This window comes from Haematobia irritans, chromosome 2, assembly GCF_050003625.1.
Source record: "Haematobia irritans isolate KBUSLIRL chromosome 2, ASM5000362v1, whole genome shotgun sequence".
NCBI lineage: Eukaryota > Metazoa > Arthropoda > Insecta > Diptera > Muscidae > Haematobia > Haematobia irritans.
The window spans coordinates 92,171,435-92,199,355 of record NC_134398.1 but is presented as its reverse complement, the minus strand read 5'-3'; the positions used below and the strand labels follow the sequence as shown (position 1 = coordinate 92,199,355).

Sequence of the window (27,921 nt, the reverse complement as noted above, 5' to 3'; positions counted from 1 at the left end):
GCGATGATGTGGCCCCAGATTATTCCAAAAATATTATTAGACTTCTTAGGTTAACATTTTCAAAGTCCGCCAGTAATCTAAAGCTGTATGCTCTTAAAATTCGCTTACGCATTACATAAAATGCAGGACACTCACACAAGAGGTGTCTAATTAATACTTCTTCCTCCGCATCATGACAACTCATGCAGTAGTCATTATACTTCGCGTCAATTAGTGTCGTTGCAACCCTTGCAACTCTCCCATCGGACATTCACATTCATAACAGCCTTCTCACGAAGTATGAGTTTACAGGTAGCCAGAGGCATACCAACAGATTCTAGTTCCCCGGGCATATGTAAGGTAGTTCTTAGCCTTAGGTGAGTTAGACCTTCCCGGTATGTTCCTGTTGCCAGGCGCCCATATTAGGTGAATATTGCCCTGCTCAGTTATCTCATTGGCAGATTTGCGGCAGTAGACGGCCGTTTTCGAGTTAAAGAACATTTGTTGGAACATTAATTCTCATCCAATAATCCACCTCTTTTATTGCTAATATTTCAAACTGAAAAACACTACAGTGCACTATGGGCCGAAATTGAAAATTTGCGGCAAAAATTAAATAATTTTTTCAATCCAATCAATCGATCTAGTATCGATACTTATTATCAAAATCAAATGTTACCAACAAAAAGTGAGTCAATCCCTCTTATTCCAGATGCCTTACTATAGAGTGGTCAGAAACTAATGCTAATTCCGTGCGTCTTTGTTGTTCGCAGAATTTCGGTCGCAATTATTAACAGTTTTTGATGAAATTTTGTACAACATGTTTTCTTGGTAAAAGGACGAACACTGTTGAATTTGGAAAAACAAATCGGATCAAAATTAGGTATAGCCACCATATATATGTATCGTCTGATTTCGACAAGTGACATCATTGTGCACTTATTTACTACCCGATTCTCTTCAAATTGAACACAAAGTAATTTTTATAGTACCTTTAAAGTGTGCAAAATTTCATTCATTTCATATTCGGTGCAGATTTAGATATAGCTCCCATATATATGTATCGCCCGATTTTCCCAAATTTAACTATAAAACACTTATTTAATAAACGATCTTACTCAAATCCACACCCTCAAAATCACTTCTGTAACATATGTTGCAAACATATTTTGCAGGAAGCACATATATTACTGGATATTGCCCACCCATTATTAAGTTTGTTTTATGTGAACATTTTATATGTTTGGAAGCATTTTGAGCCAAAAAATATTATATGCTTCGAAAAATTTTCTTCCAAAGACGATTGTGCCCAAAAAAATATTTGTGTCTAATTGCATATTCCCTCACATCTTTCTCATTCCCACGAGTTTTTTTTAGTTCTTAGCACCTTTTTCTGTAATAAATACAAACAATGTTGAAGAAATTATTCAATTTTATAAATTTGTTAAATTTTACTTTTCGCCTGGACGGAGAATCGAACCCAGGACCATACAGTTTGTAACCCAACACACTATCCACTGGGCTACGTAGCAGTTATTTGGAACATATGTTAGATAAGAGAGCCATTCCTATTCAACCGTCGAACTGAACGGACGTGTTTTCTAATAGCGGAGTATTTCATCGTAATAAGTACTTATTACGAATTTCACGTGTGGTGGAAATAATAAACCACCATGCAGCGAAATTCAAAGTCATCCACTGGGTTGCTAACTTCAGGGCCCAGTGGACGGATAACGACTGAAGTCATAAATTTGGGCAGCGACCAAGAGTCAGGCCCAATTAGTCGACCTGTAGACGGGTCGACAGGTGGCGACGCTCTGACAAGTCGAACTTTGTCTGAGGTAACGACATCAAAAGGAGGTAATCCCTCACGAAAGAGATTCAAGGAACGCAGAAATGCTTTGTTTATCCTAAAGAAGTTAGGATCAGTCGACCCAAGCACGCTGTCGACTAAACAAAGCGATTCCTTAAAATGGGCTCAAGGAATTCTTGAGGCTGGAAAAAGGGAACGATCACCGGATGAGCTGCCATCCTCCAAAAGGGATCAACGATCGTTTGCCTCAGTTGCTAAAGACAGCCTTGTGATGGCTATCATTAATAAAGGAGCATTGGACGGTATGGTTCCAAAGCAAAAATGGGGAGAAATTGAGAATGTTCTGTCTGTTGTCTACTCACAGGTGCTGGAAAAGTTTCCCGGCCCAGATCCTCGACACCAAGAGGCTGGTTGGTATCAAGGACGATTTAAGCTAGTCGCATTTGAGGACCAGAGGTCCTGTTTTAAAGCTGCTCCGATACTAATTGGTGAAGTTTGGGAAGGAGCTGCTCTAGAGTTACTCGAGAAGAAAGACATACCGGCTAGACCTAGAGCACATGCGTGGATACCTGCAAACCCTTCTGACCCTGAATCTATTTTAAATAGCCTGAAACGATGCAATCCAGATCTTCCAACAGCTGATTGGAAGGTTGGCCGTTTGGATGAAGTGGATGGACCAAGACGGCATGCAGTGTTTATATTGAACACTCAGTCTTTGCCACATCTAGCAAAGTCCCAGGGCCGTGTACGTTATGGCTTTCATTATATCCAAATGAAGGTATATAAAAACGATCAGCTAAAGGATTCAGAAAAGGACAAGCCTCTCTCTGAATCAGAAGTAAGCGCATCCTCTTGGGAAGTCGAGGGAGATACCAAAGTTGAAGACATGGATAGACACCGTATGCGAGAGGAGATTTCTACAGCGAGAGTCACCGAGATCTCTGAAGAAGACATTCTTGATGACTCGATGATGATGGTCCTACGGATCGTCCAGATAAATCTTTTTCATTTTAAGGCTGCATGTGCTGCCTTAAAAGTTCTCCTAAGGGGACATACACCCTCAAAAAAAATCGCTTCTTTAACATATGTTCCAAACATATTTTGCAGGAAGCACATATATTATTGCATACTGCCGAAACATTAATATGTTTGTTTTATGTGAACATATTATATGTTTGGAAGCATTTTGAGCCAAAAATTTTATATGCTTGGAAGAATTTTTCCCAAACACGATTGTGCTCATTCCCTAACATACTCGTAATTTTCACTTCCACGAAATTTTTTAGTTATTGGCACCTTTCTCTGTAATACAAATAATGTTGAAGAAATTATTCACTTTTATAAATTTTTTAAATTTTACCTTTCGCCTGCACGGAGAATCGAACCGAGGACCATACAGTTTGTAAGCCAACACACTATCCACTGGGCTACGTAGCTGTTATAGTCACCAGTAGATAATTATCGTTTTAAGTTACATTTATATAGCATAGTTTGCAGCGCCCACGAGCCCATGCAAACATAACATTATTTAACAGAAACATACATTTGTTTGCCACGTGGAGCAGTGGTTAGCATGTCTGCCTTGCATGCAAAGGGTCGTGGGTTCAATCCCTGCTCCGACCGAACATTTTTTTTTTGTTTTTTTTTTTTTTTTTTTAATTTACACATTTATATTTATACTATATTAATTTTTTTAAATGAAACATCGAAATGTGCGTTATTAAAGATTTATAGTCAGTAACAGTGCTTGATATAAACGAAATTGAATGATTTTTGGATCAAATATTATTTTTTATTGCAAAAATAACAATCTTGTAATAAAAAACTGTTTTTGTACAAAACTTTAAAATTGGGAAGGAATTCAAAAACTAACAAAAGAAGAAGGTGGAGTCGAGTATAAACATACATACATAATTTTATAATATAAACATAAATTTATTTAGGAGTGAACAGTTTTTTACTAGCATTTAACACCATCGCTCTAAAATTCCTTTTATTTTTCTTTAATAATTCATTTTAAAGAAAATAAACTTTTTAAATTGTTTTAGCTGTAAAAGTCGAACTTAATGCCCGCTTTCATATTTAATGGTGTCCGTCAACTCCTCGTGGACTACTTTTTAATAAAGAGAAACTAAACTTTGTTTTTTTTTACATTTTACTGTGTAATTTTTCACTATTTCCTCCTTATTTCATTTTACCGTCCCAACTCTAAAAAGAGTATAGTGCCCTTTCGTTATTTTTATGAAGACCCCTGATTTCTTTTAACGAACCAAGAAAAAAATAATGCCAAAATGATAAACAAAACACATGTCCACACATACATAAAATGCTGCTCTCAAGGCGAAAACATAAGCTGTTTGTTTTTCAAATGTCTATTCTCTTGGTTCAGAATGTATATTCTCTTTATTCAAATTAAATAATATTTAGACTTAAACATATCAAATTTTTGGCCTTATCATAAAACAGTTTTCCGAAACAACATACAAGCGGTTTCACAGAAATTGTTCTCTTTTGACTCTAACACAGCAATGTTATATTGATATCTTTCGTCAACTCTCCCGGTTTCCATCTCTATTTCTCTCTATACTCTCTCTGTCGCTTTGAATAAAATATCACAACATATGTATGTTTAGTTGAAATTTGTAAATTTATATATGTTTGTATTCACACATATGATTTTTATGAAACATTCATGCCCCAAACATAATATATTCTAACATATTAACATAGATGTCCCAAACATTTAGTGTTAGTTTAGGAAAATTACATGTTCGCACTTAAATATATTGTGGTTTAAAATCGTGCCCGAAACACATTTTGTTTATATCGGAACATATGAAAAACATATTTTTCTAACAGTGTAGACATAGTTCTTATTCAAGAACCATATGTTTATAGAAACAAAATATGTGAATTAACTACTCCGGGGTTCAAACTATTGCAGTTTACAGGTAATAATGTAAATCGAGCCTGTGTAATTGCTAAAGACGAGCTTAACTTGTTTCTGCTTCCTTCAATGTGCACTGCAGACACTGTCGTTGCCAATTTAGAAATAGCCAAATGCAAATATTGGGTATCTTCGGTCTACATGGGACATGACAGGGAGATGCCTCCATATGCCGTTAAAACCTTAGTTGAGGAGTCACTGAAAACAAAGACGAAACTCATTATGGGATGCGATGCGAATGAGCATCATAGTATATGAGGAAGTAGTGATACTAATGCAAGGGGAGAGTCGCTAATAGTTTATTTTGCGTACTAATCTGGTAGTTTGCAACAAGGGAGATGCCCCAACCTTTGTCACTAAAAACAGCCAAGAGGTTTTGGACATCACCTTGGCCTCGCAAGAACTGAATGAAATGATATCTGAGTGGCAGGTTTTAAGCTTCTCAGATCATCGTTACATCAGTTTCAAATTTGATGTTCATACCACCAAGACCATATTTCCGCCAAATGTTAGGAAAGCTGACTGGAATAGGTATAGGGAATCGTTCAATATGATGATACCGGAAATACCAGAGACAAATATGAGCATTGTGCAAGATATCCAACACGCAGTGGAGCGGACTACTAAGGCCTTCAACATCTCACTGAAAGCTGCATGCCCTAGAGGGAAGCCAAGGGGGAAAAATCGACCACCATGGTGGTCTACGGAGTTAGGTAATATGAGGAAATCGTGCAGGAAGCTCTTTAACAAAGCAAAGTCCACCAGGGCTCCTGTGGATTGGGACGCTTACAAGAAGAATCTGAGAGGATATAAGCGAGAACTGAGAAAGGCTCAGCATAACTCTTGGAATGATTACTGCAGCAGTATTGAGAATACGTCCGAGGCTTCCAGACTACGGAAGGTTCTAGCATCCACCAACTCCGCTCCAGGTTTCATTAAAACATCGGAGGGCAATTGGACAACGTCCAGTGAGGATACGCTGGAGGTACTATTGGACACTCATTTTCCTGGAAATCAGACGGTTGAACCAGTTTCTGGCGGTGCCACAGTGGTTCAGCGGTCGTTTCCTATCGAGGAAATTGTATCGGAATCTAGAATAATATGGGCGTTAAATAGCTTTGGACCATTCAAATCCCCCGGACCTGATGGAATTACTCCGGCGGTGTTACAAGCAGTGACTGACAAAATTATCCCCTGGTTGTCGGCGTTATATAAAGGATGTATCAACTTATCATATATCCCAGGAAAGTGGAGGGAAACAAAAGTCGTTTTCATACCTAAAAGGAAAAGCCTCTCACTCGAGGGCGAAAGATTTCCGACCAATCAGCTTATCCTCATTCCTACTTAAGACTCTGGAGAGGATGATAGATATTTATCTTAGAACTAGCATCGATTCAAGTTTGTTCTCGAAACGACAGCATGCATACTCGAAGGGCAGGTCTACTGAGACCGCATTGCATGAACTAGTCAGCTTTATTGAAAGCTCACAATCTGTCAAAGAATACACAATCGTGGCGTTTCTAGACATAGAAGGGGCGTTCAATAATGTCCATCCTAGCTCGATATTAAATGGACTGACAACTCTGAATGTTGATACATGTATACTTAGGCTGTTAGACGAACTTCTAATGAAGAGACGTATTTCAGCCACACTAGGACAAGCAAACATACAAAGGTATATGAACAGATGCACTCCCAAAGGAGGAGTTCTATCACCTCTTCTTTGGAATGTTGCTATAAATAACCTTCTGGTTACCCTAGAAAAAGAAAGGATAAAAGTTGTGGCATACGCAGATGATGTAGCTCTAGCAGTCAGGGGAAAATTCCCATCCACAATCAGAGATATTATTCAGAGGGCCCTCCGGATGACTGAAAAATGGGCGAAAGACAATAGTCTTGGGGTAAATCCTGCAAAGACAGAACTAGTCATGTACTGCAAAGATCGCAAAACTCCCACGGTTAGGCCCATTTCCTTAGGGGGTATTGGTGAGTGTGTGTACCTTGGCGTTATTTTGGCCAGGAAGCTGAAATTTAAGCTTAATATTGAAGAAAGGGCGAGAAAAGCCCTTTCTTCAAAAGCCTACTCGTGCAAGAAGGCAATAGGAAAAAGGTGGGGACTAAAACCAAAAATTGTGCATTGGCTATACACGGCAAGACCTACAATGCTATATGGTGTTGTAGTCTGGTGGCCGGCACTTCACCAGCCAACAAGTTTAGACATAGTTCAGCGTATGGCGTGTTTGTGTATCTCAGGCGCATTCAGCAAGACAGGAACAAATTCCCTTAATATCATGCTGCATCTATTGCCTCTAGACATTTTGGCCAAACAGTCAGCTGCAACATGCACTGGTGTTCTATCCAGAACATCTATCAGTGCAAGTCGCACCAGAGTCACCATGATATGCGAATTTTGTAGTTGTCAAAATATGAGTTGGCAACTGAAGTAATACTCGGAAAGAAACACATCTCAAGTGAATGTCACATACAGAAAAGAAGAGGAAACGAACGAATGCCAGTAAAATGTAAATAAACCAATGATAATTTGTTTGGATTTTGCGTTAAGGTGGGTATTAAGTTCGAGTTAGCCGCTAAATTCGTCGTTTTTCACGATTACTTTCCTTTAATAATCCATTTTAAGGTATACAAACTATGTGAACATTTGCTTTGGGCTATTCTATGTATAATTTGATGCCTTTTTTCACTTTTTCTCGCTAAACTTTTTTCACGCTAAACTCGAACTTAGTACTCACCTTTACTCTCGTGGAATGTGTAATATTCGAACGGCTGAATCAGAAGTGTTCAATTGCTGGCTACCAGCTTCGCTCCCCCTTTTTAAACCCTGTCCACACTGTGGACCACAAGAAAGAGACGATCCGGCCCCTGATGTGGTTTTTGATATTAAGATAATTCAGTTTTCGTTATATGGAAGGAGATATTATCTCTATTTAGTGGAATTGCTTAGCTCAACATGACCTACCATTTGGGCAGAAGGGTTAGAAATATTGTAACACTGCTACAATGTATTGTACCAGGTCACTGATAATCCTATGAAACTATTTAACTCGTTTTGACCATATTACCAGAAAAAGAAACAGTTATTAACCCTTTTTTAATGTTCGGCGAAAACTGGTTCCATGATGTATGAAATCTTTTTTTAATTCGTTTAGTATTTGAAATTGCAAACCCACCATTAGTGTCTTAAATTTTGTCCTACAAAAAGGATTTCCATGCCTTCAAGATAAAACAAAGATTTCGTTTCTTAAAATCAAACCAACGAAAAGACTAAATCGTCCAAATGAAAATGCAAATTGTCAAACACCGTGTTTGTGTAGTTTTAGAGAAGCAGTCCAGATTACCAGATCCCCCAACATTGCAGGTATTGATTTTTGTTTTGTTTCATTGGGTTTTGTTTGGGTCTGTGATGGCGAAATGGGATAACCGAAATGGAAATCTTTCCCAACCACTCATAAAACCTTGTACTGCCAAATGGTTTTTGGTTTCCAAGTCAGGATTTTCATATACACTTTCATTATTTTCGAAGATGTTCCAAGAACTTAGTGCTTTAAGAATTTTGCGGATACAAAACACACATGTATACGCAAATACAGACATATGTATAAACATTTATTGTTAAAAGTTACAAAAACTTTAATGATTTTTAAATGTATGGGACACTTAATATCATGGTGTTTACTTTTTTTTGTAAAAAATGCGCATTTCTTTTGCATTTTGACCGGAAAATGTACTTTTAGGTTATTTTCTAAAAAATAGGCAAAAGAGCGAAAAGACAAATTGCAGGCATTTTCAGCACTGCAATTTTAATAATAATGCTATAATTCCAGCGTGTAGAATTCTTTTCTACACGCTGGAATTATAGCATTATTTTAGGTTGCTGGCAACATTTAAAAAAATGCGCATTCTGTTCAGACAAAATAAAGGCAAAGCACTTTTCCAGAAAAGAAAACACCAGTAGTTGTAAATGTTTATTTTTAAATAATTTTACAAAATATAAAAAAGTTTTTTCGTTAGTTCCCTTATTCCTTGAAATCTTTAAAACGGACTTAATAAGCAGCAACATTGGATCTTATGGTGTTTTCTTTTCTGAAAAAAGTGCTTTGCCTTCATTTTGTCTGTACAGAATGCGCATTTTTAAAATGTTACCAGCAACCTAAAAAAATGCTATCATTTCAGCGGGCAGAAAAGAATTCAAAGAAGGAAGCAGGGCAATCGCAGCACTCTCGTTTGTTGGCAGTGCTGAAAATGCCCGTAATTTGCCTCTATGCGTGGCACTATTTTCACAACAGAATTCAAAGCCTTTTCGCACTTTTGCCTGTTTTTTTAGAAAAGAACCTAAAAAGTAAATTTTCCGGGTAAAATGCAAAAAAAGTGCGCATTTTTTTACAAGAAAAGAAAACGCCATTAGTTTATATTTTCATCATAATTTCGCTTTAATGCCGGAATAACACTTATATGACCTTATTAATTTTAAAGAGTTTTTTTTAGAATTATTAAAGCCAAATTGTCCATAGTCCAACAAAATTTTCTTTCCTGTAAAGATACCCATTTTGAAGTCGAATCACTTAATTGTAAGTTAAACCAACTTCATTAAATGTTTATCCATTCTTGGAGAAGGAAAAACGTGATATCAGAGAAATGTGTCTTCTATGCTAAGCATTACGCGCACTCGTATTTTAGAAGCAAAAAATCTTTGGCCTCAATACATGGTATTGAAAATGGCATATCGGACCACTTTTACGTATAGCCCCCATATAAACGGACCACCAGATTTGGCTTGCAGAGCCTCTGGGTGGAGCAAAATCCGTCCGATCCGGTTGAAATTTGGTACGTGGTGTAAGTACACGGATGAAAAAGACTGTTTTTCATATGTTTGGCTATAAACATTATATGTTTGGAACACAAATTTTTAAACACAATATTTTTGAGTGCAAGCATATAATGTTCATAAACTAGCATAACATGTTTGGGACATATATGTTAATATGTTAGAACATATTATGTTTGGAACATAAAATGTTTGTAAATATAATATGCTTGTATGCAATCATATATTAATTTAGAAATAGCCTATAAACATATATGTGTTCAGTAGCTTGGAGCGCTATTTAACAGGGAGCGATATTGAATTAAGTTGGTGGTTGTTGCTTGTTATTACAAAATTAACAGTTTTTTTTCTTCCTTGGGCACTACTACTTTGATCCTTACAAACTGTGTGTTCTGCTGTTCGAATCCCCGTCCGGCAAAAGGTAAAATTAAAATAAAAAAAATCATAAAATTGAATAATTTCTTCTACAATGTTTGTATTACAGAAAAAGGTGCTAAGAACTAAAAAATCTCGTGAAAGTGAGAAAGATGTGGGGGAATATACAATTAGGCAGAAACAAAATTTTGAGCATTCAGGTCGAAAACCTATGTTGTTAGCACCTATATTACCTGTTTATTTTCATAATTCATTATGATTGTAAATATATAAATAAATAAATAAAATTTTGAGCACAATATTGTTTGGGAGAATTTTTTTTAAGCATATAATATTTTTGGGTGCAAAATGCTTCCAAACATATTATATGTTCACATAATAACATATTGTTTTTTGGAAGACAACATTATTGAATGCAAAAATACAAAATGTTTGGAACTTAGACTACCCAAACATATATTGTTTAGACCAATATGCTTTCAAACATATTATATATTGGAAGAGATCTGTTGAAGTTAGAATAAATAAGTTGCTTAATTTGTCGTTTTCGTTTTCTACGTGTACTGGCAACTTTCATTTTGATTTTCGTACCTTGTTGCAACCCTGTGGGACTTTTGCGCATATTTTACCGAGTAATTCGTTGGTTTTGATATGATTGACGCCCCCACCTTCTCCATCTTGATTATTGTTTTTGTTAATGCTAAATAAACCTCTGGATCACTCGGATCGTTTTTGCATATTGGTCTTTACATATCGTTGTAAACTAAAAGGTAAACTCGTTACCCATAATCAAAACAACCTGAATAAAGCTTACGGCTATCCTTATTTAATATTATAAAACCATAACCAACTTTGCGTTTTATTTTTTATATCTGTTCATTTGCGCTTACGGCGAACATTTTGGCCCAATCGAACCGGATTATCTGAGCCTGTAAACTAAAAGTTGGTCTAATTGGTTTTGTCTTGTTTTCGTAGAGTGCCTTGGACGTCATCGAGCATCCCACACGATAAACATCTCCTGCATTTTTAAAAATCACCACAAACCCCAATAAATTTTATATCAAGGTAGGTGTAGTGCAGTGTTTTTTTGTGCAAAAGTAATAGAATCGCGAGAAACAACAATAATTTGCTTGGTTTCGTATATATTTCGGGGTTGTCTTACAACACTACGCGATTTGAATTAATTTTTCGGATGTAAATCGGATTGTAAATATTCTTAAAAGTGGTATAAAAAGTTCAGTGATATCAGTGAATATTGGTGCTCGTTTGATTTAAAGTGGGTTATTTGCTTTTGTTTGGTGAAAATATCGTTTTTCATTGATTTAAAGTAAAGTCTCATTTGCCGACGGCAAAACGCACTACAGTGTTTTGTTTTTGTATTTCCATTTTGCCGTCTGTCCCAATATTCTCGTTGAGAAATAACTTGAATTGTTTGTGTTCACCACTTTATGCACCAGCATTCACTTCATATATTTATCACTCTCTTTTTTTCGTAATTTCACCACTTCTCCGCGTTTCCTTAGCTGAAATTACATACATAACGTTTACATATTTTTATTTCATTTATTTTCATACATTTGAGAGCATACAAAAAGCTTTATTTGTTTGTTCTCATCAGTGTTGCGCTTTTGGTCGATTTCTGTAGTGTTGTGACTAATCGGGCACTTTACGTACTATCGGGTTATCGGTTATCGATCGTCAAGTAAATCCTTAAGGGGGCAGCACACTACGTGGTTTGCCTACATTAGATTTCAAGTTGAATTCAAAGGTGTGAATAATTGTCGATATAGTTCGAATTTAAGTCAAAGCTTTCGTTCATTCTCCGTACACTGGGAGATTTTTTGCACTTTCACACGGAGAGAAATTATTCGGTCGTTCGATATTCGATTTGATTTTGAGTATTTATTGAATAAATCTTTATTATTATTATAGTTGGTGATCCGCTGTAGTTTTTGAGTCGTTTTTGTTGCTTCTTGGCTACATTGAATTTTCGAATTTTCTTTGCGTGCTTCATATTGATAGTTGAACTTGAGATAGGATGTCCGTCTCGGTGGTTAAACGCTTCATCAGGATTTCTGACGCCCTGATTAAATTTCATGCTCATTTTAATGGTATGAAAGAGGAGGAGTTGGATGTCTTTAGTCTTGAGATTCGTCAGGTCGAATTAGGGAAATTGTGGGAGCGTGTTCAGAACACATTTGACGAGTGTTTAGCTGCGTTACAAGATTCCGGGGATACACCGTCCAGTGATATTGATTCCGTGGAGGGTAAATATGAGACTTCGCATGAAGTGTATATGAATTGTTTGTCCGCGATAAATCGGAAATTGGCTCAGTTTCGGCGGTCACGTAGATCTTCGATTACTTCATCTGTGACATCGGTCGCTACAGTATCGCGACAAAGTATCGGGTCGCACAAATCGGGCGAACGATCGGAAGCGGTGTTGATCAACAATGCTTCTTCTTCGGTGACGGCTAATCGGGATGAAATGGGGCTTCGTAATGGCAATGAGAAGTTTGGAGGTGAGGTTGCCGTGGGCGGCCCCCCACTTTGTGATATGGTTCACAACTTAACCTTGCCACCTTGCGATACGGATATACTTGAGGGACATTTTCTATGTTGGCCCACATTCCGGGATTTATTTCAAGCGGTATACGTTAATAATTCGAGATTGACTGACGTTGAACGCTTGTGTCATCTAGTGCGGAAAACAAGCGGTGAAGCAAGGGAAATCGTCTCGAAATTTCCTCTTACACATCGGAGCTTCGCCCTGGCGTGAAAGGCCCTCGTTGATGCGTACGACAATAAGCGGGTCCTGGTTCATAACCAACTTAAGTCTCTTTTTGCCATTTCGGCGGTAACGGTTGAGACAAGTTCGGGGTTAAAGTCAAATCAGCGCGGAATTAATGGATGTCTTTCGGCATTGAACACTTATGAGGTTTCCACCGATAATTGGGACCAGATACTCGTATTCATTTGTCTTAAACGTTTGCCGAGGATCACGCAGACTCTGTGGGAGCAGAGTGTTAGGGACAAGTCTGCTCTTTCATCGTGGAATGAGTTGGACAGCTTCCTTACGGAAAGGGTTCGCACTCTTATGTGTTTACATGATCTACGCGAGGAAAAGTCTCATTCGAAGGACCAGAGGGTTAAGACTCATTTGGCGAGTACGGTGACCCCTCAGCCCGGTCTAAGTTCGAAGTCGGCCTGTATATTATGTCCGAAGCATAGTCATAAACTTTCGGCGTGTCAGAAGTTTAGGAAACTTTCGCCTTCGGAGCGATTTTCGTCGATAAAACGTCATCGCCTGTGCTTGAATTGTTTGGTAAAGGGCCACGAGGCTAAGGATTGCGCGAGTAAACACCGTTGTTCGAAATGTGATCAAAGGCATCTCTCTTTATTGCATCGCGATGGTTTGGCTTCGGCCCGTTCGGATTTGGCTGCCGCTGCCTCCACCAATGTTTCTGGCACTGGCCAGTCTTTACAACCGTCTGACCCGAATCCGCTTAGTTTTCAACCGTCTACTTCGAGCGGTGTGGTATCACGGCAAGTTTTCCATTTATCGCAAAATAGGTCGGTACTATTGGGGACGGCGATGATCAATATCGTGTATCAGGGAATTACGTATCCCGCTCGTGCACTTATAGATCCAGCGTCTGAGGCCTCGTTTATCACGGAGCGCCTGCAAAATCGATTGAAACTGGAGGTACAGACAACTAGGGTGACGATTTCGGGTGTTAATAGTGCAGTTTCGGCAACGTCGAATAGATTATGTACTTTGAAGATAGGATCTCCTCTTGATGCTTCAATTCTTTTGGAGACGACTGCTTGGGTGCTACCGTCTATTTCGGGGAATTTGCCTACCTTTTCGATTTCAACGGAGCTTAGGTCGGAGATACCGAATATTCAGTTGGCAGATGCGAATTTATTTGTATCTCGTCCTGTCGAGGTTTTGTTGGGTGCGGATCTTTATCCAAAGATTTTGTTGGAAGGTTGTCGTCAGATAACTTCTGCTTCTCTTCTTGCGCAGAATAGTATTTTTGGTTGGCTTGTCACGGGTCCTATTCCTGTAGCTCCAGTTCGTTCGTTTTCGACAACAATTTCGGTTCGCGATGAGGACGATATTGAAAAGACGCTTTTGCGCTTTTGGGAGTTGGAGGAGACGCCACGGGGCAAGAGTTTGTCCCCTTCGGATAGATTTTGTGAGGAGAACTTTGTTCGGACCACCCGCAGGGACTCGGATGGTAGGTATATTGTTACGCTACCACTCAAGGCGGATTTTTCTGCAGGCGGGTATCTAGGGGAGTCTCGAGCAAACGTTTTGCGACAGTATCTCCGTAATGAGACGTCGCTTTTGAGGAAACCGGACATTAAGGTTGTGTACGACAATGTGGTGAGGGAATATCTTGAATTGGATCATATGAGACCAGTCTCCTCCACGGTCCCGCCAGGCACGTTATCATGTTATTTGCCTCACCACCCGGTTATAAATCTTGCGAAGCAGTCCACTAAGCTTCGTGTGGTTTTTAATGCGTCAAATAAGACGTCTAATGGGAATAGTTTGAATGACATTCTTCATGTTGGACCGACTTTGCAGCTTGACCTTGTGTTGCTCATTTTGAGGTGGCGACTGTATAAGTTTGTCTTCAATTGCGACATCACTCAGATGTATAGACAGATTCGTGTGGATCCTGCTCACACTCCGCTGCAGAGGATTCTTTTTAGAGTCTCCCCAGATGGGACAATTCGGGACTATGAGTTGCAGACGGTAACTTTTGGCGTTAATTGCGCCCCTTATCTCGCAATTCGGACGCTTCTGCAGTTGGCAGATGATACGGAGGACAGATGTCCGCTCGCGGCGCACATTTTGCGCAAATCTATGTATGTGTGCATTGGCGGCGCGGGATCAGTTGGTGGCTGCTCTTTCTACGGCGAAGTTTGAGCTCAGGAAGTGGACAACTAACGATAGGGCCCTTTTAGATGGATTGCCTTTGGAGTATTTGGTGGATGCCCAGGTTTTGTCTTTCGTTGAGGCGAGCAGTTCGAAGCCTTTGGGTATTAGGTGGAATGCCCAGTTGGATTCGTTTTATTTCTCGGTGGATCCGATCAGTAGTAGGTCGCATTTTACGAAACGGGAAGTTCTTTCGGCCATCGCGAGGCTGTTTGATCCCGTTGGGTGGTTGGGCCCGGTTATTGTTACTGCGAAGATCATCATGCAGAAGGTATGGTCGGATAACATTGGTTGGGACGAATTTCTTTCGCCTTCCACTGAGCGAGCATGGAAATCTTTTGTTGAGTTGTACCCTGGCGTTAATTCTATTAGTATACCTAGATGGGTTCAATATGTTCCAGGGGCGAGTACCGAGCTTCATGTTTTTTCAGATGCCTCGGAAAAGGCATATGCGGGGGTAGTTTATATTAGGTTGTTACGCCCGATGGTCGGATTTTCGTCCACTTACTATCATGTAAGACGAGAGTTGCCCCCTTGAAGTCAGTTTCACTGCCTCGTTTGGAGCTTTGTGGCGCGGTTTTGGCTTCGGAGTTGCTGAAGACTATAGTTCGCGAGATTGGTATTAGGTTCAGTCAGGTGTATTGTTGGACGGATTCGACTATTGTCCTGTCTTGGTTGAGGAAGACTCCATCCACATGGACGACATTTGTGGCCAATAGGGTCTGTCGTATTCAGGAGAATGTGGGTCATGGTAATTGGTATCATGTGAGGTCTGAGGATAACCCTGCCGATCTTGGTAGCCGTGGTGTTACTCCTGCAGATTTGGCGGCATCTCGTATTTGGTGGCATGGGCCGCATTGGTTATCCCGTGATAGATCGGAATGGTCCATTCGGGACTTGGCTCAGTGTGAGACCGATGTTGAGGTTCGTTCCATCAGAAGTCATGCTTCGTTTTTTTCTGCGGGCGAGGACATTCTGGAGCGGTTTTCTTCGCTTGACCGTGCGCTACGTGTTTTTTCCAGCGAACTCATTCGGCACATAGAGGTCGTGTTGAATTTCCGAGTCTGTGTATTTCGTCGGCTGAGATTAGGGAAACGAGACTTCATTTGGTGGTTTTGGCACAGAGGGCTAATTATGCGTCGGATTATATGAATTTGTTGGGGAAAACGCCTTTAGACTCTAAGAGTTCTTTGCTGGCTCTCAATCCTTTTGTGGATGATAAGGGTGTGATGCGGATGAACGGTCGGTTGTCTCGTTCGCCCACTCTTTCCTATAGTGAGAGGCATCCCATAATTTTGCCATATGGGTGTCGATTTTCAAAACTATTGGTTAGTTTTGTTCATCTAGTTTCCATTCATGGAGGTAATCAGCTGGTGTTGCGGATTTTAAGGATCGAGTATTGGATACCGCGTGTGAAGAATCTGGTGCGCACGGTTATTCACAATTGTAAGCCTTGTATTTTGGAGAGGAAGCGTCATGTAGTCAGATTATGGCTGCGCTTCCTCCGGAGAGAACTATTCCTGACAGACCTTTTACTGTTACTGGGGTGGACTTTGCCGGTCCTTTCGAGATAAAGTCATTTACTGGTCGGTATTGTAAGATTACAAAGGGATATGTTTGCGTTTTCGTGTGTTTTGGTACGAAGGCTATTCATTTGGAGGCCGTGTCGGACTTGTCGACTGCAAACTTCTTGGCTGCATTTCATCGCTTTATTGCGCGTCGCGGTTGTCCTGACACCATTTTTTCGGACAATGGCACCAATTTTGTTGGCGCGTCTCGGGAAATCGAGAGGGATTTTAAAGCTTTTCTTAGGGAAGGTTGTGAGTCCGTTTCTTCGACTTTTGCTCACCGGGGCCTGTCGTGGCGTTTCATCCCAGCTGGAGCTCCACATATGGGTGGGTTGTGGGAAGCTGGGGTCAAGAGTTTTAAGCTTCACTTTCGGAAGGAGGCGCAGAATCGGAGGTATACGTTCGAGGAGCTATCGACGGTTCTAGCTAGGATAGAGGCTTGTTTCAATTCGCGCCCTCTTTGTCCATTGTCCGAGGATCCGGATGAGCTAGATGCGCTCACTCCCGGTCATTTTTTGATAGGTGCTCCGCTTCTCGCACCCGCGGAGGTCCTTGTTACTGAGAAGCCGTTGTCCTTGGTTAATCGGTTTCGAAAAGTGCAGGCCCTAGCCCATCAATTTTGTATAAGATGGAAAGAAGAGTACTTGAAGAGTTTGCACATGCGGTATAAGTGGAAGTGTTCCGAACGTAGTATAGCGCAGGGCGATCTGGTTGTTATTAGGCATGAACAGCTCCCTCCAACATCGTGGAGGTTGGGACGTGTTGTGGACGTTTTTCCGGGAGTTGATGGTCACATTCGCGTCGCTGACGTTCGTACCGCAAATGGTGTTGTAAGGCGACCCATAACCAAATTGGTCATTCTGACCAATCAGTCGGCTTGTTAATAACCTAGTTTCCTCTCGCAGTATCATGGACAAGATCTCATTCTTCGACGACGGCTTGGAAGATTTCGACGAATTGATGGAAATGTCGGAGGAAGAGATCCGTAGAGAAACTGCGACCACGGCGATTTCGGAAGCTGTAGTAACTGAGGAAACTCCCGCACTCGTCAATCCGGTACCTGTCCTGGCTCCTCCACAGTCGTCAGTAATTACTACCCTGCCACCGACATGTGTGTTTGCACAGTCCGAACCGTCCTCGAAAGCGGTTGCGATTGAGAAGCCCAGCGGCACGGAATCTTTCTCGTGTAGGGTGTGTGGTCGGAATCACCCTCTTCGGTTTTGTAGGAAGTTTTTAGGCATGTCTTCCGAGCGGCGCATTAGGATGGTTGTGAGGTTTCGCTATTGTTCGCGTTACCTGGCTCACACCCACCAAACGAAGGATTGCGTGAGTCCTAAGGGGTGTGAGAGGTGCGGCGGCGACCATCACACCATGTTACACTCGGATTCCGTTAAGGCGGACCGGGCTAGGAAGCCGCGAGCCTCCCGCCGGGCTCATTTTAGGACTCCCGTAGTTTCTTCGCGCATCGGTGAAGACGGAACGCGAGCGTGTGCTGCGTCTACGATGATTGGGCATCTGCCGTTGCAATGTGTCGTCTCTTTGTCACCGAGCCTGGTTGTCCGCATAAGTTCGTCGGGGGGATCGGTGGCGGTTCGAGCGGTGATTGACAACTGCACACGCCAGAGCCAGATTTGTGCCTCGATGGTCGCAAACTTGCGTCTCCCGGTGTCAATCATTGACGGCGCTCGTATGTGTCGGTTGACCGTGGCATCATCGTACGACCCATTACAGAGGATAACATTGCTCGCGAGGGTTGCTAATTTGGAGCATGTCCGTACTCCGGCAGAATCGGTTCCGGAGAGAATTAAGAACTCATTTCTGGGCCTTCCGTTGGCGGATCCCCAGTTTTACCGCGTCGGTCGAGTAGCGGTCGTTTTTGGTCCCGAAGTCTACGCGCGCATCGTCACGGACCGAGTCTATACGGCGCCTGCTTTGCCCGTGGCGCATTATACCATATTTGGTTGGGTGCTCTCGGGAGTGTGCAACATTTGAGTCCTTTCTGGCTCGCCGGGGTCCCTACTGGCCCACGTTTGTTGGTGTTGTTGTGGTTGCTGCCCGTAGAGTACCCTAGAGTCCCTACTGACTCACTGCGGTCCTTTCTGGCCGACAAATTTTTTTGGAGCACTTATGTGCTTATTGTGGTCCCTACTGGCCAATTAGTTATAAGTTGAATTTTGAAAAGAATTGAATTAAATATTTGAAGAAAAAATAATGGAATAAAAGATAGAAAATATGAAACACTGCACTGTGCCTTTTAGTCATAAGCTTTGTATATAGTTACAACATATCACGATGTTGCAAGGTGGGCGGCAATGTTGAAGTTAGAATAAATAAGTTGCTTAATTTGTCGTTTTCGTTTTCTACGTGTACTGGCAACTTTCATTTTGATTTTCGTACCTTGTTGCAACCCTGTGGGACTTTTGCGCATATTTTACCGAGTAATTCGTTGGTTTTGATATGATTGACGCCCCCACCTTCTCCATCTTGATTATTGTTTTTGTTAATGCTAAATAAACCTCTGGATAACTCGGATCGTTTTTGCATATTGGTCTTTACATATCGTTGTAAACTAAAAGGTAAACTCGTTACCCATAATCAAAACAACCTGAATAAAGCTTACGGCTACCCTTATTTAATATTATAAAACCATAACCAACTTTGCGTTTTATTTTTTATATCTTTTCATTTGCGCTTACGGCGAACAAGATCAAACATATAAATGTTTGGGCAATACCCAAAAATGTATATGCTTGAAGCAAAATATGTTTGGGAGTATATGTTACAGAAGCGATTTTTTGTGAGGGTGTATAAGGTCTCTAACAACCATGCCAAAAGTGGTCGATATCTCGGAGGAGCAGCGTTGCCAGAATTGTTTCACCAAAAACCGCTAGATTTGTCCAAAAAACTAGCCAAAAAAAGCTAAAAAAAATGTTAAAAAATAGCTAGAAAAAAAGCTAAATTTTTTTGTATCAAAAGTCAAATTTTTGATTGAAATTTAACAAACTTAAAGGCTTTATTTCACTTAAAATGCATATTATTTTAATTGTATTCATTTTATTTCCACTTCTGTGAGACTGTAAGAAAATCTATGTCATATTAGCTCTGTTTGCGTACTCGATACATTTTGATTACTATCACAAATTTTTACTGGAAGTCCTTCATTTATATTTCCTAGTTAAAATTTTTTTTTTCCCGGTAAACTTGCAATTATCAGCTGGTTAATTATCAACAAGTTCAATGTCACATAGAACTGCATCAATATATTTCGTTTTAACTGAATTAATGATAAATTCGTGAACGTGTACACTTCTCCTAATATTACCCAAGAGAATAAAACCCATTCTAACTGTCTTGCAAGTTAATACTGAATAACTTTTATTCGAAAATTTCCCATACAAACCTATTATCCAATTTTCGTAAATGTAAATCCATTCCATTAATAAATAGCAGATTTGTTTTGATCCTATCACTACGAATTTTTTATTGCATTTTTTTTGATGTTAAAAAAAATAATACCACATTCAAAACTTTATTTCCTTAATTATTTCTATGTTCGGTTCCAAATATCTTGTACACTAATCATTTCGGTATTGATTCCGAGTCAAATTTGAATTTATTCGTTTTTTCAGCTTTTTCTTCATGAGCTATCACAGTGCTTTAAAAACGTGCTAACAACAACTTAAATTTCCAAATTCCGACTCGACTTTGAGTAGAAATTATTCTGTGTATACGTTTTTAAAATTCTGTGTATACGTTTTTAAAATAAAATGAAAAACCTCTTCTATTTTTGAACGCTATTTTGGTTTGTGGTCAAGATACAAAAACTCCACAAATTTAAAGACTATTTAATTAATTTTAAGAATTTTTTAGAATTGACCCTAGCCTTCTTTCATGAAAAGATACCCATTTTTAAGTTGAATCACTTAACTATAAGGACAAAACGATTTTATCGGCTTTTGGACAAGGAAAACAGTTTATAACATATAAGAGAAATTCACAAATGCTATTATAACCAAAATTCGCGTTCGTATTTTAAAGGCATGAAATCTTTGGCCTCATGACAATATTTTTTCAGTGTACAAAGCAATTCACATCTACTATTTTAATTTAGTAATATCATAATAACTTTAGAATACGTATTAAAATAACATAAAAAGGATAAACGAATCAAATGCTATTATTCCTAATAATTTACTGACAGTTTATATAAGGAATTTGTATGGTAATAGTAGATTTAAAGTTTACAATAACTTTTATGAATACGAGGAAAAAACTTTACAACAAGGTGTATTTGCTGCAAAAATGCCCGTATAATGGCTGGAATAATTATTAAGGCTTCAATTGAGCTTTGAAATATGCGGAAAACCTTATTCTGGCAGAAAGACTTATATGAAAACGAAGTTTTATCCATATTTCAATAGGAACATGTCGAAAATAAAAAAAGCCAAAAATAGCTAAAAGGATCATGAAAAAAAGCCAGAAAAAAGCTAAAAGCTAAATGCATTACTTTCCCGCTAAACGTCTTCAAAAAAAGCCAAATCTAGCGGGAAATAAGCTAAATTGGCAACGCTGCGGAGGAGCAAAATTCATCCGATTCGTTTGAAATTTGGTACACTGCGTTAGCATATGGCCGCTAACAGCCATGCAAAAAATGGTCCATAACGGTCTTTAGTTATATATAGCCGACGGCCAATGACACAACAATTGGTCCATATCGCCAAAAATAATCTACCAACACTTTATTTCTATAGAAAATTTTGTCAAAATTTTAGTTCTATCGAAAATTTTGTCTAAATTTAATTTCTATACAAAATTTGGTATAAATTTTATTTCTATACAAAATTTTGTCAAAATTTTATTTCTATACAAAATTTTATTTCTATAGAAAATTTTGTCAAAATTTTATTTCTATAGAAAATTTTGTCAAAATTTTAACGCTATAGAAAGTTTGTAAAACTAATTATTTACGTATTAAATCATTTTTGTTTGTTTAATATATACGCCATATGGACTAACTTACAATTTTAATTATATTGTGGATGACAGTCTTTACTGAAGTTTCTATGCAATCTATGGTGGAGGGTACATAAGATTCGGCCTGGCCAAACATACGGCCATATATACTTGCCAATTTTCTTCGGATGAAATATATTTAACTCTTTTTAGGATCGTTTTTAACAAATTGAAACATACACTTTTTGCCATGTTCCTTCCATTATATTAGCATTTTATTTATTATACATATTTCTTTATATCCATATTTGTACTTAATAAATACATACATACATATGTACCACCATTTCCGTGAAGCTCCGTTAGCTAAAGAACTTTAAAATCGTACAATGACATACCTGTCATGTTGCCTATATAAAACATACGCCAGTTAACAACTTAACTGCCGAACATTTTTTCAGTTTAAATTTTTCTTTCTGTTAACTGAAAGTTAAATCCTAACGAAGCTACATGAAAATGGCCGCAAATAGTATTTTATTCATTTTTAGGGGCCAATGAAAAAATAAATAAATAGAATAAAATAAAATAAATATTGTAAAAAGTTTGTTATTTAGTATAAAGGTGGGTATTAATTTCGAAAAAGTATAATATTATACCTATGATGCAAATTTAATTAAAACATTATGGGGAATATCACAAAGCAAATTTTCAAAAGGTTTATTTTCTTTATAATTAGAGAAATATAATAGTGAAAAATGGCGGCTAACTCGAAAAAGCTAACTTACAGATTATCTATACAATTATTGAAATTCAAGATTCGTGAATTTTAATAGAAGACGGAATGTTCCCTTTAAGGCAGATGCAACAATTTTGGTTGAAGAATGTAAAAACTTCAATTTCTTTAACATTGTCGTCAAATTTCCATGATCTTTGAAACGCTGTTATCACAAAAGTAAGTATCGACTAAGTCAAGAAAATTAATTATTATTTTCAATTGTTAAAAGAAATTTCGTAGTTTGAAAGAAAAAAATGGAGCTCAAAAAAGCACGAAAGCCTTTGCGGCGAAATTTAAACTTGTTAAGAAATTCTGAACTGTTTCGCGAGAAACACGGATTTATTAAATATTTACGTTTTATTTGTGTTAATTTTTTCCTGTTTTTAGTTAGTTTAACAAACGTACACAAAAAATTATTAGAGTTGAAACTTTCTCAAAACACAATATTTCCATTAAGTAAAATATATTTAAATTGGCTTTAGTATCCTAGAGGGTTCACTGATTTTGACAGCGTTTGGCGAAAATAGTATTTTTAATGGTTACTTTTCATTAATAGGTGGCTTAGCACCTTCTATACATCAACATCGGTATAAACAACAATCGATCGTTTTTTGAATAATTTCTTGTCCACATCTGGATATTTTTGCAATTGAATACCATGTGTGTTATCATTCTCCAAAGCAACAAATATGCGACCAGATCAGATAATTCTAATTGTTGAAGACCACCATTATGCCCAATGAGTGCCACACAAAAGACAAATGAGTATTACAAGTTTGCATTCCATTTTAAAGTGAATATTTCCATCGGAACATCCGAAATTATTTTAGCTTTGACGGCGGCCGTCACTGCATTACGTGGAAGCTGGAATCATTTTTGTAATCTTTTTTTCCAACTTCACTGTTGAGTTGTTCAACGAGACTGTCAACATCTTTTTATCCATTTCAACTACATTAATTGACTACACTAATTGAGCGATTTCGCATACCTCCACCCATGGAACAACCTCGTTTGGCCGTCACCATATGTCATCGTTGTAGCTCTTTGGCTTTGTTTTGTCACACCACTCCATATAATTTCTTCTCGTGAGTTCACCTCAACAAAGATTTTAATTTGAGCTAAAATTACACTCCTATAACTCAAGGCCACATATTCTTCTCTTCAAGGGCATCTACAGCTTCTCGATTGGTTAATAAACTTAACGCACTGAATCTGTGTCCACGTATCATTAGTTGTGGAAAGATAGCCAGCAAACCCTCAATGAGTTATTATTTTGAGAAATAATAACTCTTTCGTTTTTGGTTTAAATTTATTATTAATTTTCTACCGCGTATTTTTATTTGTAAACAATAGGATTGATTTTGACATCTGGGGGCCAAGCGTTGCCAAACAAAATCGAAATTTGAACTGATAACTTTTCGCGTTTTCTTTTAGCACTGGTCATCAGTGCAAAAAGAAAACAGCTCTAATGATGAGTATTTGTTATTGTGCGTTATGTGTTGTGTATTGAAATGCGAAAACGTCAAACGTGTTGAAATTGATGTACTTGTAATTGGGTAACCCAGGAAGCCCGAAACATAGATGTAGTCGGGAGGATTGCAATCGTGACACATTAAATGGGTTCAGATCCAATCCTATCTGGTAAATAAAAATTGCAAAAAAATCCACCAAATTCCAAAATCAGTGGTAGATCTACTTATTTCGCCTTCAGTTTTGACGAACGTGGCACCAGAAGGCACAACGATGACGACGATGATTATATGGAGGACAATGCATTGGAGTTTGATGACTGTCGGCATATATTTTAAAATATCAGGTCAGAAACACATGTCTTATAATATAAAGCGATTTATATATATATATATAAATTTTTAATATCTGCTTTGGGTCCCGAATTTAGTTACATATATTTCGTAACTGTCGTCCACGTTATTATTATAAAAATAAATTGATTACTATGTGAAAATTTTATTAATTTTTTCCAAACAAAAAAAATCTGACAGAACATTTTTTAAAAGGGGGCGTGGCACCGTACTATTCCACCTTGGATGTAATTCATACTGTACGATCAACATATATACCAAAGCTCATATTCATCCCTCTTATAGTTAATGAGATATATCCGTTCTATGTTTGAATGGGCGGTGCTACGGTGCAAGAAAAGCCAAAGACTATTACCAGATCAACATTGGGAAGTTTCATGACAATCGGTCCATTACTATGGCCGCTAGAGCTATTTTTAATAGTGGGAGTGGCTCCGCCCACTTTTCCAAAAGATGTGTAGCCTATGACTCTCAGTGATAACGTAGCATTATAATAGTGAAAGGATTTTTAATATCGGATAAGTAGTTTAATTAATCCCCATTTTTTGCGATTTTGCACCTCTGTGCCCGATATTTCAGGCTATGGACTATTCAGTCCATTGTGATACCATAGTGGTGACCATCACTGAGTGCTGCCCGATTCTATGTTTAGACAGGAGACCTACTTTTTATAGCCGAGTCCGAAGGGCGTTCCACATTGCGATGAAGGCACTTAGAGAAACTTTGATGCACACAGAAATGTCACCATCATTACTGAGAGGGGATAATCCACCGCTGAAAAACTTTTTGGTATTCGGTCGAAACTGGGGTTGAACCCACGAAAGGCGGGTATGCTAACCATTGCACCACGGTGGCTTCCAAGTAGTAAGTGTTTGATTACCGGTAATGCTGAAAAAATCACCACTGTTTACACAGGTTTTGTTGGGTGTTAATCTATAGACAGCTCATTAAAAAAAAACATTCCAGTGAATAAATTTCGGATGAATGCATCATGTTGGCACAATATGTCCTTTGAGAAAATTTTGGAAATATGTATGCACTGGTTAAAATTGAAATCTTTGGGAAAAGTTGTAATATTTTTTGTAATAGTTTCGTAAGTCAGTACATGTTTCAGTATTAAAGAGCAAAGAACTAAAAATTTAACCAATAATGTTTTCACACTGTCAAACACACTTTTTGCCACGACAAGAAAATCGTGTATCTACTCAAAAAGTAAGTAAAAAATTAATTGACAAATAATATATTATAATATTTGTTTTAAACAAAAATCAAATAAAATTTCATTCGATTATTTTGGTACATCTTATTGGAATACAACATTGTTTATGACCACATGTATACACGTTTGTTCTAAATTTTTACCTGATATACATTTTGGTTTTTCCGGTTTCCAAAAGCCACGAATACATCTGGCTGTTGCATTCTCTCCTTTGATATTTAATTGAAACCCTGCATTGCACTCCAGACTTAAAATGGTTCCAACGCTGGTTCGACCCGAAGTCTTTCCAGCCCTTATGATTGTTATGTTAGCAAACGAATCCCAATCTAAATCCTCACAAGGACCTCTTAAACGTTTACGCCCTTCTTTATTTTCGTCGATAGCTTCGGAATCGTTTTCGTTTGGCAATGCAGAACTTCTTTTCCTTCGTTTTCTAATTATCTGGGCCTTTAATTTCTCTATAAAATCAGATAAATTTCCCAGTTTTTGGTCGCGGGTTGGAGATCCCAGTACGTAATTATATGAATTGATTGTTGTGAAAACGGGCTCATTATTTCTTCTCATTGTACTGTATTTGGAATCGTTATAAACATTTGACATTGGTAGTTTTATTCCTTGGGATTTCACTTCTAATTCGTCATATTCGTTTAAATCCAGGCCGTTTATAGCTTGATTCGATTTGAGATTAGGTTTAAGCATTTGTAATTGATCTGTGTCATCATTGAGACAGCAAAATCGTCCATTTTGGTTTTTCAATTTTTTTGTCTGATTGTGGATGTCCATTGTGTTGGTGGCGCTGTTATAACCCAGCAAGTACTTAACAAAATCTTGATATTTTTGTTTAATTCGCTGGTAGTATTTTGAATAAGCTTCTTCTACGTCAGCACGTCCTCGTTTTGTTCTACTCACTATTTTTTCTGCGGCATTATCTAGAAATATATATTAATGTAAAATTTGTAAATAACGACTAAAGTTCTACTATATGTATGTACATGTTTCAATGAAGAATAACGAATTTATACGAAAAAAATGGGTCCAGCATAAATTTTAAGTAAGTTAGACGTGTCAACTGAAATTGCTTGTCATATGGTATCAAATTATATATTTATAAACATTCAAAAGATTATCTATGTAAGATATTTTTAATATTTAAAAAAGAAGTTTTAATACCTTCAAAGATGTGGTTAATTAAAATTAGATTATATGTTTTTCAATAATTCAATGAATATACACTGTTAGAAAAATATGTTTTTCATATGTTCCGCTATAAACAAAATGTGTTTCCGGCACAATTTTTAAACACAATATATTTAAGTGCAAACATGTAATTTTCCTAAACTAACACTAAATGTTTGGGACACATACGTTAATATGTTAGAATATATTATGTTTGGGGCATGAATGTTTCATAAAAATAATATGTGTGAATGTAAACATATATAAATTTACAAATTTCGAGTCAACATATAAAGGGTGATTTGTTAAGAGCTTGATAACTTTTTGTTTAAAAAAAACGCATAAAATTTGCAAAATCTCATCGGTTCTTTATTTGAAACGTTAGATTGGTCCATGACATTTACTTTTTGAAGATAATTTCATTTAAATGTTGACCGCGGCTGCGTCTTAGGTGGTCCATTCGGAAAGTCCAATTTTGGGCAACTTTTTCGAGCATTTCGGCAGGAATAGCCCGAATTTCTTCGGAAATGTTGTCTTCCAAAGCTGGAATAGTTGCTGGCTTATTTCTGTAGACTTTAGACTTGACGTAGCCCCACAAAAAATAGTCTAAAGGCGTCAAATCGCATGATCTTGGTGGCCAACTTACCGGTCCATTTCTTGAGATGAATTGTTCTCCGAAGTTTTCCCTCAAAATGGCCATAGAATCGCGAGCTGTGTGGCATGTAGCGCCATCTTGTTGAAACCACATGTCAACCAAGTTCAGTTCTTCCATTTTTGGCAACAAAAAGTTTGTTAGCATCGAACGATAGCGATCGCCATTCACCGTAACTTTGCTTCCAACAGCATCTTTGAAAAAATACGGTCCAATGATTCCACCAGCGTACAAACCACACCAAACAGTGCATTTTTCGGGATGCATGGGCAGTTCTTGAACGGCTTCTGGTTGCTCTTCACTCCAAATGCGGCAATTTTGCTTATTTACGTAGCCATTCAACCAGAAATGAGCCTCATCGCTGAACAAAATTTGTCGATAAAAAAGCGACGTTGTGGCTCGTTAGTAAGTCTATTCATGATGAAATGTCAAAGCATACTGAGCATCTTTCTCTTTGACACCATGTCTGAAATCCCACGTGATCTGTCAAATACTAATGCATGAAAATCCTAACCTCAAAAGAATCACCCTTTATATGTTGTGATATTTTATTCAAAGAGCGACAGAGAGAGAGATTATAGAGAAAGAAATAGAGATGGAAACCGGGAGGGTTGACGAAAGATATCAACATAATACGGCGAGAGAATCAAAAGAGAGCAATTTCTGTGAAACCGCTTGTATGTAGTTTCGGAAAACTGTTTTATGATAAGGCCAAAAATTTTATATGCTTAAGTCTAAATATTATATAATTTGAATATTAGAATGAGTATTCGGAGTAAAGAGAATATACATTCGGAACCAAGAGAATAGACATTTGAAAAAAAACAGCATGAGTTTTCGCCTTGAG

General features: G+C 38.1%; 1 protein-coding gene across 3 annotated transcripts in view; it reads right to left on the bottom strand.

Annotated features, from left to right (window-relative positions):
- The window catches only part of Hasp (Hig-anchoring scaffold protein), a 563,757-nt gene that overhangs the window by 325,173 nt on the left and 210,663 nt on the right, over positions 1-27,921 (bottom strand). For all 3 annotated transcript variants that reach the window (XM_075295587.1, XM_075295586.1, XM_075295588.1), the window contains one exon: positions 25,390-26,175. In XM_075295587.1, coding sequence (XP_075151702.1) covers positions 25,390-26,175 — 786 coding nt within the window. The remainder of the gene's footprint in view (positions 1-25,389; positions 26,176-27,921) is intronic.